Source organism: Hyla sarda, chromosome 3 (assembly GCF_029499605.1).
Source record: "Hyla sarda isolate aHylSar1 chromosome 3, aHylSar1.hap1, whole genome shotgun sequence".
NCBI lineage: Eukaryota > Metazoa > Chordata > Amphibia > Anura > Hylidae > Hyla > Hyla sarda.
In genome coordinates, this window is record NC_079191.1 from 299548797 (window position 1) to 299562081 (window position 13285).

The 13285-nt window shown below is 39.5% G+C and overlaps 1 protein-coding gene across 4 annotated transcripts in view; it reads right to left on the reverse strand.

Annotated features, from left to right (window-relative positions):
* The window catches only part of LYST (lysosomal trafficking regulator), a 1083863-nt gene that overhangs the window by 431867 nt on the left and 638711 nt on the right, over positions 1-13285 (reverse strand). For all 4 annotated transcript variants that reach the window (XM_056566940.1, XM_056566939.1, XM_056566938.1 and 1 more), the window contains exon 30: positions 1488-1694. In XM_056566940.1, coding sequence (XP_056422915.1) covers positions 1488-1694 — 207 coding nt within the window. The remainder of the gene's footprint in view (positions 1-1487; positions 1695-13285) is intronic.

A 13285-nucleotide genomic window follows, 5' to 3' on the forward strand; every position in this document is an offset into this window, starting at 1 on the left:
TATGCCATGTGTTTTTTTCTTTTCCTGTGATGGCACCATGGGTGCTTCCTAAATGCAACATGCCTCCCAAAAAACATTTCAGCAAAATTGTCTTTCAAAAAGCCAAATTTTGTTCCTTGTCTTCTGAGCATTGTGGGGCACCAGCCGAGCATTTAACGTCCACATATGAGGCGTTTTTTTAATCGGGAGAAATTGGACTTTAAATTATTGTGGTCCATTTTCTCCTATTACCCCTTGTGAAAAAGAAAAAGTTTTGCTCTTTCCCTCTTGAGCCATGTTGTGAGCACCATAACCTATTTTGTAATACTATATAGTGTAACATGCTAAAAGTTGTAGTTTTGGGTCAGCTGCAGAGCCATAGGCTGTATCAGGGCATGCTGGGTGTTGCAGTTAGCAACTATAATGCACAACAAATGATCATTTGGGTGAGCTGTATCAGGGCATGCAGGGCATTGTAGTTAGTAACTGCAACACCCAGAATGCCCTGATAGAGCCTATGGCTGCATTCCAGCGTTAGACATACTCGAGTCAATAAGTTCTCCCAGTTTTGTGGTAAAATTAAGTTGGTTGGCTTATACTGGAGTCTATACGTTAATCGGGAATAATTCCCTTAAAGCAGACCCGTCAGATCCGACAAAATATTTTATTTTTTTACTATATCACTCAGTACCTAATCCTGACCATGTACATCTATGTGTCTAGCACCTTTATTTGTCTTATTACACTTTTAATTTTGCTCACTAGTCTAAATTCCTCTCAAAGGGAGGGGGCGTGGCCTCGCTGTGCAGGTCTCCACCCCCTCCCTCAGTATGCTGTCTGCTCACATCTCCCCTAGAATTAGCAAAACTACAACTCCCAGCTTGTCCTCACTGACAGTAAAGAGACACAAGCTGACAATGGGAGGATTTTTACTCCAGCTGTGAGCCCTGCACTCTCAGCTGTCAATCAAGGAAGTGTGTCCATGACATAGGTGATGATGCATGGACACAGCAGGACTAGCATGTGTCCAAGCAGGCAGGGGGGCAGTTAGACTGGCTTTTTCAGTATAAAATACGGAAAAATTTCTAATGAAAGCAATTGCAAAACCTATTGATTTTGCATGCTTTACAACATATTAAACGTTTTTGTATCTGACAGTGCCCATTTAACTCCTCCTGAACATGAAGGTTCATTATTCATTATTTATCAGCCATGTAATACGATTTCCTTGTGTATTGTGCAGCACAGATAAAGGAGGAGGACAAAACTGCATGTAAGGAAAAAATCTAGTAGAGAACGACATAACTGTTTGTAAGGTGTTAGTCTGCTAGAGGAGGCTATAGCTAAATGTAAAGGGTTAACACAAAGAAATCTATTAATATTGCTGCTCATACAATAACATTTGCATAAAGTAAGACAGAAGTTTTTCCATATAAATAAAATACATATTAGCATTTCCATATAAACATAAAAAAATAATAACATTTGAGAAATTATTTATTGCTTACTTGCAATCCAGGACTTAAACATTCAGTTAAAATAGCCTGATGCCTTGGTTCAGTGACTATTTGAAGAACTTTCCTTCGATTCTCAGTTTGCTGTGAAGGTGACAATAAATGAGCCAAAAGCCTTCCCAGCTGAACACGAAATGTGTCAGTACACAGGTGAATTAGAGTTTTCCATTGCTGCTTGGGAGAGCTTGTCCTACCTGAGCCCTGCAGAAAGACAAATTATTATTACATTTTCAGCAAAGAAACGCAAACAAAGCCACTTTAATTGTTATATGTACAGTAAGTACATCAAGTAAGTTTTCTGACCCTACACTGTTTTCACATTTTGTTACTTTGTAGCTAGAGATGAGCACATTTTTGAAAAATTCCCCAAAAATGTGTTACGGTCCAAATTTATTTGCAGCAAATCACTATTAAAAACGGCTATTTCTGGCCTACAGAAAGCCTCACTAGAGGTGTAGAACACTTTGCCATATAGTGGCTGAATGACACAGCCTGGCGGCAGCATGAGGTGGCCATATAGTGGCTGAACGACACAGCGTGGAGTTGGCAGCAGCATGAGGAGACCATATAGTTGCTGAATGACACAGCGTGGAGGTGCCGGCAGCATAAAGAGATCATATAGTGGCTTAATGACATAGCCTGGAGGTTGCAGAAGAATGATGAGACCATATAGTTGCAGAATGAGACAGCCTGGAGGTGGTGGCAGCATAAGGAGAACATATGGTGGCAGAATTAGACCACCTGGAGCTGGCATCAGCATGAGGAGAACATATGGTATTAGAATGGCACAGCCTGGAGCTGGCATCAGCAAGAAGAGAGCATATTGCGGCAGTATGAGACAGCCTGGAGCTGGCAACAGCATGAGGAGAACATATGGTGTCAAGGTGAGACAGCCTGGAGCTGGAATGAGCAGCATCAGGAGTCCTGAACATGACTAAGTGACATAGTGGAGTGGTGGGTGGCAATACCAGTACTCGGTGATGAAGGTGGGTGAAAAAAAAGGAGAACTTGACATCAAATGTGTGGCATCAGGCGGGTGGCAGGATCAGAATAGTAGCTGAGGCAGGTAGGCAGAAGAAAAGGCCTAAGTATTGAGGATATGCTTTAAGTAAAACATAACTTTTAATAATATTGTTAGGATAAAATATATTAACCCACATTTTTTTAATAAATCAAAAAAAGGAAAGGTGACCAAAAAACACCATGTGCCAACACAGGCCTCATGTGGCCGTGAGATGTAGGCGCCACTTCACCATTGCCCTCATCAGCCATCATTTCCAACATGTGTTGTAGTAAATGAAGCAGTGGAATGATTGTGTTCATCCCGTAATCCTGGCGACTGACTAATAAGGTGGCTTCCTCAAAGGGCAAAGTATGCCTTTTTATTGATGACACAAAGATATGTAACAGGGTTGATGTTCCTGGAGGGATACACCAAATGGAAAAGAATTTAGGCAAACTAGAAGAATGGTCAGAACTCTGGCAACTGAAATTTAATGTGGATAAGTGCAAGATAATGCACATCACACGTAAAAACCCTCGGGTAGAATATAGAACATTTGACACAGTCCTGACTTCAGTATCTGAGGAAAGGGATTTAGGAGTAATTATTTCAGAAGACTTAAAGGTAGGAAGACAATGCAATAGAGCAGCAGGAAACGGTAGCAGAATGCTTGGATGTATAGGTAGAGGTATAAGCAGAAGAAAGAGATAAGTGCTCATGACGCTGTACAGAACACTGGTGAGGCCTCACTTGGAATATTGTGCACAGTACTGGAGACCGTATCTCCAAAAGGATATAGATACTTTAGAGAGATTTCAGAAAAGGGCTACTAAACTAGTACATGAATTGCAGGATAAAACATACCAGGAAAGGTTAAAATGACCTTAACATGTATAGCTTGGAAGAAAGAAGAGAGAGAGGGGATATGATAGAGACTTTTAAATACATAAAGGGAATCAACACGGTAAAGGAGGAGAGCATATTTAAAAGGAAGAAAAACGACCACAAGAGGACAGTGTATTGCATAGAAGAGCAGCGATTCAGCTCAAGCACAAATCCTTAAATTAGAGGGGCAAAGATTTAAAAGTAATATCAGGAAGTATTACTTTACTGAGAGAGTAGTGGATGCATGGAAAAGCCTTCCTGCAGAGATGGTCGCTGCAAATACAGTGAAGGAGTTTATAAATGCATGGGATAAGCATAAGGCTATCCTTCATGTAAGATAGGGCCAGGGACTATTGATAGAATTCAGATTATTGGGCAGACTAGATAGGCCAAATGGTTCTTATCTGCCGACACATTCTATGCTTCTAACAGTATTTGTCTAAAACACCAGCAGGTGTGTAGTTTTGGCTGGCCTTGCAATGAATTAAGACTTTAACAGGAACAAAAAGGTACACAACTTAGATGTACGTATGTGGTATGCACTTATGAGGGGAGGACAATGTGCTCCTGTACACTTAAAAAAGTATTTGTGTACAACACCAGCAGTACCCACCAGTGCTGCAGAACACAGCCACTGTGTACTACACCCAAAATTGCACTCTCTCTCTCAATCTCACTCCCTTCCCTATCAGTGCTTCTAAGCAGGATTTGTGCTTGAGCTCAATCGCTGCTCTTCTGTGCAATACACTGCTCTCTGTCCATCTCTGTAATAGAACTTGTGGATAGATCCAGTAGAAAAACCAAGGACTTCCCAAGTCACCGCTGCAGTAACATTTCGCGGAGCCCACTGTCAGCCACTGGACATGAATGAAACTGAAAGCGAGGCTGTGTGAGTAAGCTGCAGTAAGAGCGTGATCTGGTTAGGAGAGTTGTGCTGTCAGAGACCCAGGAGCGGGTCCGTAGACCTTTACAAATCCTGTGGACTCTAGGGTATATGAGATTCGGTAGTTTATTAACTGTAGTAGTAAGAACATCATATATAAAGCCATGTGCAACTGCCCTAAAGTGTATGTCAGAAAGACAACCCAACAATTCAAAAGACAAATGTCACAACATCTGAGCACGGTGCGGACAAATACAGATACCACTCTATCATGCCACATTCAATTATTCCATGGGGGTAATGTGAAGAGTTTACAATTCATTAGTTTATGTCAATTATATAGGGCCAAGACGAGGATATATTGACAACATGTTACTAAAAGAAGAGGCCCGCTGAATTTACAGATTAAAGAGCCTAGCTCCGACAGGCCTTAATGAGGGCTTCTCTTTTGCGGTTTTGATTTGAAGGGTTTATTAGATATATTCATTAGTTGTTGTTAAGTGACCATTAGAGTTTGTTGTCGTCTCACATGCAGATGGAAAAAGGGTACTAACCTTTATGAATTTTTAATTTATTTATAATCTATAATTTATCATATAATTTCTGTTAAAAGTATACTATAAGTTAATATGTGAAGGGATCACATAATAATAATAATAATAATAATAATAATAATATCTATTATATACCACCCCCATAAGTAGGATTCCTGAAATAATAGAATCCACTACTTCTACATTTACAATCAGGAGAATATGTGTGAAAGGGAACAGAAAAATAAGGGCACTCTCTAAGTGCAGTAGTTTCCCAATTAATAAAGCGAAAAAGTATAAGTATAAAATATAGAAATATATAAAAAAAGAACACAGGTGAGATTGCTCACTAACATTTCAGTGTTGCGCAGCAGGCACAACACTGTGAAGTACATGTATGAGTATATATACTCAAAAAAGGTCATGCAGCAGCCTTGCGTCCTGGTCCCGATCATCAGTGATGGCGGTTGTGCAGACTCAAGTAATGGAGAGGTATGCACCTTTCCTTGGTGGGGATCGCACAGCGGCGCTAGCAGGAGGCTGTCTGTCAATTGTGCACAGGAGCAGTGGTGATAAAACCAAGCAGGTTTATTGGTTTGCATAAAACAAAATAAAAGACCGGTACAGATGCAGAGAACGCGTTTCGCAAGGATCCCCTTGCTTCGTCAGGTCTGGGGGGGTCATAGAAGTGGGGAGATTTAAATATACACAGCGCGCGGGAAACTTAACAGGACGGGGGTGATGTCACAGATGCATCTCAACACATGCGCATTACAACAATAGGTTAAAAGCATATATATTTTTGTCAAAGTTTGCAGTAAGTGTAGTGGCAGATAGCTGACAGTAAGAGAGTGTTCTTACGTTCCCTTTCTTGTTGAAATAGAGTTGTTAGCATTGTTATTCATTATTAATTCAGCTCCGATGCTTAGAGCTGTACAGCGCATAGCTGTCAGCTGAGGTTTGATTTAGTGGATTCCATCTCCGGAATGCCAGACAAGGTAATGTATTGAGCGGCCGTAGATAATGTCGGCATCAAGGAAAAAAGCTTGCAAACTGGGTTTTCTTTCTTTGTTTGTTCCAAGGGTTAATGTAATTGTTCACAGAGGGCAGACTTGTTCATTGTCCGGAGTTCTTATGCTGTATAGTGCAGAGCTATCAGTTTCCACTGCACTGCTGCGGTTGCTATGGGCAACATGAAGAGCTGGCACATAGAATGTTTCCTTTAACCCCTTAAGGACTCAGCCCATTTTGGCCTTAAGGACTCAGACAATTTAATTTTTACGTTTTCATTTTTTCCTCCTCACCTTCTAAAAATCATAACTCTTTTATATTTTCATCCACAGACTAGTATGAGGGCTTGTTTTTTGCGCGACCAGTTGTCCTTTGTAATGACATAACTCATTATATCATAAAATGTATGGCACAAACAAAAAACTATTTTTGTGGGGAAATTAAAACAAAAAACACAATTTTGCTAATTTTGGAAGGTTTCGTTTTAACACCGTACAATTTATGGTAAAAATGACGTGTGTTCTTTATTCTGAGTGTCAATACGATTAAAATGATACCCATTATTACATATTTTTATATTATTGTTGCGCTTAAAAAAAATCACAAACTTTTTAACCAAATTAGTACGTTTATAATCCCTTTATTTTGATGACCTCTAACTTTTTTATTTTTCCGTATAAGCGGCGGTATTGGGGCTCATTTTTTGTGCCATGATCTGTACTTTTTTTTTATATCACATTTGCATATAAAAAACTTTTAATTTTTTATATTTTTTTTTAATAAAATGTATTGAAAAAGTAGGAATTTTGGACTTTTTTTTTTTTTCGTTCACCGTACAAGATCATTAACATTTTATTTTAATAGTTCGGACAGTTACGCACGCGGCGATACCGAATAGGTCTATAAAAATTTTTTTTTTACGCTTTTTGGGGGTGAAATAGGAAAAAACGGATGTTTTACTTTTTTATTGGGGGAGGGGATTTTTCACTTTTTTTTTTACTGTTACTTTTACATTTTTTAAAATTTTTTTTTACACTTGAATAGTCCCCATAGGGGACTATTCATAGCAATAACATGATTGCTAATACTGATCTGTTCTATGTATAGGACATAGAACAGATCAGTGTTTTCGGTGATCTTCTGCTCTGGTTTGGTCGATCTCAGACCAGAGCAGGAGACGCCGGGAGCCGGACGGAGGCAGGAGAGGGGACCTCCGTGCGGCGTTCTGAATGATCGGATCCTTCATTCAAATCGCGCACTGCCGCAGATGCCGGGATCTGTATTGATCCCGGCACCTGAGGGGTTAATGGCGGACACCCGCGAGATCGCGGGCGTCGGCCATTGCCGGCGGGTCCCTGGCTGCCATCAGCAGCCGGGATCAGCCGCGCATTACACGAGCATCGCTCCGATGCCCGCGGTTATGCACAGGACGTAAATGTACGTCCTGGTGCGTTAAGTACCACCTCACCAGGACGTACATTTACGTCCTGCGTCCTTAAGGGGTTAAGATATTTGTTTCATTTTATGGAAGGGGAGGTGGTAGGATGACTTTCATGGTATGGATTAGTGTATGTTACATACTGCTTTCACTTCTCTTAAGGGCTCAGATGTTCAGGGCTCTGTATTGTATAGCCCATAGTTACAGTTGGTTTCATTATAGTCATAGTAATTGCATCTCTGGAGCATTAGTAATAGTAAACTGTATGGCAGTGATTTTTATCAGACCTCACTGCCCAGATTATTGGTGACTATGGACTTTTGCACATTTACAATCAATAATTAAAGGCGGATGTAGTATTCCACCAATAAATATTAAATACCCAACACTTTAGTCAAATGGATGTCGTCTTTATTTATGCTCCCACCTGATCGTATAATCCAGATATTATGACAGATGGTCATAAACGTCTATATATTAAGGCAATGAAGAAATAGTTATCAATAATGGTAAAGTACTAGAACAATGTGGAGAGTTGTCTCTACAATGACGAGCATGGTAAAGTTTAAACAGTGCTTTTTTCAAAGTTTTCCAGCATGCACGGATGGCTGCGCCTGTGCAGTGATAGCATTAATAATAATACGGAACCAAAACGGCGAGTATGCGTGAGGCTTCGCATGTCATCGCGAGAAGAGGAATGGGCGCAGGTAAATGAAGAGTCGGAAGGAGGAAGGTGACGTCAGCGATTGTTTATACTTAGAAACTATATGCTGATAGGTGGAAGGAGGAGAAAACGGGAATCCCAACTGGTGGTAGGCATTCCTGATTTTCGATTGGCTGTTCTAATGACGCATGGTGATGAGGTAGTATACCCTATATTATAAATACCCCGAACCTGCACGTGGACAGTTGATTGCCTCAATATTTCCTCCTGATAACGTTGATTTACTAGTCCATTTATGGTTAAAATTATTATCCAATTGCCCTGGAGTGCCTAAAGACATCTTTTTCTAGCTGTATTGACAGCACTGTGGATTACGTGTTTGGAAGAGAGACATGGATGCATTTTTATTATATCTCTCATTAAACCGCTTGTACTTTTTTGATAGGCTCTGACTGGCCTTTAAAAATAAAGAATTTGGTGTATTGGTCACATTTGTTATTATGGGTGACATCACTGTTTTAATGGGTGTTTCAAGTTTTGTTAATAGGTCCTTTTGGTTTCTCTTTATATTGGATTCATCCAGTGTACTTTTTGGTGTGTTTTTCCCTATGTTTTTTCCAGATTCGCGTTTTTGCCAGCTACCCATTGGTTTGTACTTTGTGTTAGTGTATTGTTTCCCATTATTATTGCCATAATGTTTGTCATGGTTTCGAATCTGATGCTGTTCTTGGTTGTCCTCGTTTGCATTTGTTCTCGTTTTTTGGTTGTTCCATGCCCATGGGTTACCTGACAGGTAATCTAAACGGTCCCTAGTTAGTTTGGATGCCTTCTTTTCAATGAGATCGGTAATTTATTTTGTGGTACTCTGAGTAAGATTTGTATTTACTTAACTGTTGTAAAACATCACAGATTTTTTCATTTAAAATATGATATAAAAAATTGTGTTTTCACAAATATACAATATCAACTTAAAAGTGCATGAGTCAATCAGGTCATACCACCTAGTGTAGTGTATACACTGTCATTTTTGAAAGTGGACCCAAAGAATATCGTTAGACCCCTGGGTGTGATGTTCTCTTTAAGGTAAATATTCATAAACCTGGTGTCCACCTGATGTTGTAGATCATCTTTCAGGTTATCCTCGAGTGTTTTAAACAAGTCAGTCATGATTCTCATACTCTCCTCTCCTATAACCAAACGATCATCACTATTATGTATAGTACGTTGTGACGTCAGAGAGGTATCGGCAGTGAGTTTGGTGATTAGTTCGTCTCGCTGTGATAGACTGTTGAAATAATATTCCATACTTCGAATAAAAAAAAAAAAAAAAAGCACTTGATGCAGCAACCTTCTGGATCTGAGATCCCTCCGATACTGGTTGTACCGGAAAAACTATATTAAGAAAGAGAGAAAGAACAAAGTTGCGCTCCTACTGCAGGCAATTAAGATGGTAGTGAGATGCACAATGTGAAATGGAGGCTTACCAGATCGGGTTGTGCTCAGAGCACAACACCTCAGTGGGCACATAAAATCTCTGTTGTAATGGGGGGTCAGCAGCCACGGTGTCCTTTCCAGATGGCTCAAGGTCAGCGGGATAATGGCAATAAAATTTGTGGATAGATCCAGTGGAAAACCAGCAGCCCACGGTGTGAAAGCTGATGATTTTATTGCTGCAACAAATAGTTTCCAGCCCGCACCAGACTCTTCCTCAGACATAATGTACATTTTTTACATACATTTTTAACATATTGCACCTCTATGAATAAATTCCTGGTCCCGGTTTTATATTTAATTTTATATAAAATTTTATGTACATATTTTGTAGATACATATCATATTCATATAAATTTGCCCTTAGATGGTATCTGTTCCTACTTACATGTAGGTACCCTGACATATATACATTCATTGTGGCTACAATTTTTGGATTTGTACAGTTTTTCCTATTTGCACCCCTATAAACCTGCCATATATATATATATATATATATATATATATATATATATATATATATATATATGTATATATATACATAAATTTTATCTGGTCCCCTTCCCTTTCACTCAAGTCAGCTAACAAGTATATGCCGCCATCCTGTATTCTAACTCCCTCTAATGTCACTCCGGTCCCGCTCTCATACACATGTGCCTCGCTCATAAACACACAACTGTATATATTTATTTTATCTGTTACATTTGCTGAAAAGCATACATACGTTGCTCACTGCAAATCCAGGTTTCCGAGTCAAATGGACTCCCTTCTAACCTTACAGACCCGCTCCTGGGTCTCGGGCAGCGCAACTGTCCTAACCAGATTGCACTCCCACTACAGCTTACTCACACAGCCTCGCTTTCAGCTTCATTGATATCCAGAGGCTGACAGTGGGCTCTGCAAAATGTTACTGCAGCGCTGCCTAAAATCTCAATATGCAGTATTTCAACCTCTTTTAAACTTTGTGGTCCCCAATGATTGTTATTTTAACCCTTTGCTTTTATATTGTAATTTTTAGTTTACATTGTCTTATTTTAAGTGTATTTTTATTCATGTGACATGACCTTTGACCCGGTTGGAGTGCTTCCCAGGTTCTTTTAAACTGAATTTTAAATGTATGTCATTATGACTGAGGAAGAGTGTGTGCTCAAAACTATTTGTTGCATCAATAAAATCATCAGCTTTCACACCATGGGCTGCTGGTTTTACCTTTTTTTCTGGGAGGAGAAGCGCCATTTGGGAAGTCCTTGTTTTTCCACTGGCTCTATCCACAAATTTTATTGCCATTATCCAGCTGACCTTGAGCCATCAAAAAAGGACACCGTGGCCGCTGAACTCCATTACAACAGCGATTCTACGTGCCCACTGGGGTGTTGTGTTCTGAGCACAACCTCATCTGGTAAGCCTCCATTTTACATTGTGCATCTCACTACCATCTTAATCGCTTGCTATAGGAGCGCACCTTTGTTTTTTTCTCTATTTCTTTATACCTCTCTGTAATAGAACACTGTAGTGACTGGGAGGTGAATCGCTGCTGTAAGAATGCTTTTCTGTGCAATACACACTGCTCTCTGTCCCTCTGTGCAACAGAATGCTGATGTGATTAGAAGGTGAATCGCTGCTGGATATATGGTTTTCTGGCCAACACACAGCGCTGTCTGTCCCTATCTATCTCTCTGCAATGAAAGGCTGAAGTGACTGCCCACTATATGGCTGTCGATTATATAGGGCTGTGACATCACAGGGGTGACTGGCTGCTGCATCTTGCATGTGATTCAGGGTCATCCTGCCTACCCTTGTTCCCGCCTTCCCAGGATTCCTTGCCCCATGTCCTCACATGTGGATCCGCCATTTTAGACGCCATGGAGCCTGGACCGCACTAAATGGAATTTTTCCTGAAATTCTTAACGAATTTGGATTTTTCAGATTCGATTAGCTCATCCCTAGTTGTAGCCTATTTTCCCCATTATTCTGAACTCAATACCACATAATGAGAATGTGAAAATAGAATAGGAACATTTTTGCCAATTTCTTAAAAATTAAAATTGTGTGTGGTCAAAAATATGCACATCCTTTGCTATGTCACCTAAAATGTAGCTCTGGGGGCCTCCCATTTCTCATCTTTGAGATGTTTATACACCTTGATTGGAGTCCTCTTGTTGTAAATGTATTTGAATGGAAATAACTTGTAAAGAAAAACCCTTATACAAGTTTTTACAGCTGACCATGCATTTCAGAAAAAAAACCAGACCATCAGGTGGAAAAAAAAAAACTGTCTGTAGAGCTCTAAAACATGATTATGGGGAAGAACAGATATGGAAAAGGGTACACAAAAAATTCTGATGCACTGAAATTTTCCAAAAGAACAATGGCCTCCCAAATTCCTTAAAGGGTACCTCTCATCAAATAAACTTTTGATATATTTTAGATTAATGAATGTTTAATAACTTTCCAATAGCATGTTAATGAAAAATATGCTTCTTTCTATTGTATTTTTCCCGATCAGTCCTGTCAGCAAGCATTTCAGACTCATGCTGGAGTCCTAAACACTCAGAGCTGCCAGCCTGCTTTGTTCACAGCCAAACAGGCTGTGAACAAAGCAGGCTGGCAGCTCTGAGTGTTCTCCTTTGTGAACAAAGCAGACTGGCAGCTCGTAGTGTTTAGGACTCCAGCATGAGTCTGAAATGCTTGCTGCCAGGACTGGTAGGGAGACCCCTTGTGGTCATTTCTTCAAAGTGGAAAATTAAATAGAAAAGCATATTTTTTAATAACATGCAATTGTAAAGTTATTCTGCATAATCTATAATATATCAAAAGTTTTTTTGATGAGAGGTACCCTTTAAATGGAAGAAGTTTGGAACAACCAGGACTAATCCTAGTGCTGGCCACCTTAACCCCTTAAGGACCAAGCCCATTTTATTTACATGTTTTCGTTTTTTCCTCCTCACCTTCTAAAATCCATAACTCTTTTATATTTCCATCTACAGACCCATATAAGGGCTTGTTTTTTGCGTGACCAATTGTACTTTGTAATGAAATCTCTAATTTAACCATAGAATATACGGCGAACCCCCCAAAAAATTTTTTAGGGAGGAAATTTAAATGATTAACATTTTGCACATTTTGGAGGGTTTTGCTTTCACACTGTACACTTTACAGTAAAAATGACGTGTTCTTTATTCTGTGGGTCAATACGATTAAAATGATACCCATGGCGAGATGCTTTACTGATTTTGTACAAAAAGTAAGCGGTACAACAATATAAATCGAAAATTGCCCTAGTTTGACCACCTATAACTTTTTTAATATTTCCGTATATAGGGCGGTAAGAGGACTCCGTTTTAGCGCCGTCATCTGTACTTTTTATTGATACCACATTTGCATATATAAATCTTTTCGATAATTTTTTATAATTTTTTTTTTTATAAAATGTGACAAAAAAGCAGCATTTTTGGACTTTTTATTTTTTACGTTTACGCCATTCACCGTAAGGGATCAATAACATTGTATTGTGATAGTTCGGATATTTACGCACACGGTGATACCAAATATGTTTATTTAAAAAAAATTATGCTTTTTGTTTTATTGGGGGAGGGGATTTTTCACTTTTTATTTTTTACATTTTTCTACTTTTTTTTTTTTTTACACTTTTTATGTCCCCATAGGGGACTATCTATAGCAATCATTTGATTGCTAATACTGTTCAGTGCTATGCATAGGACATAGCACCGATCACATATTATCGGTGATCTTCTGCTCTGGTCTGCTCGATCTCAGACCAGAGTAGAAGACCCCGGGAGACGGCCGGAGCCAGGTGAGGGGAACCTTCGGCTGCCATGCTGGATGATCGGACCGCTGCGGGCGATCCGATAATCCAAAGTACC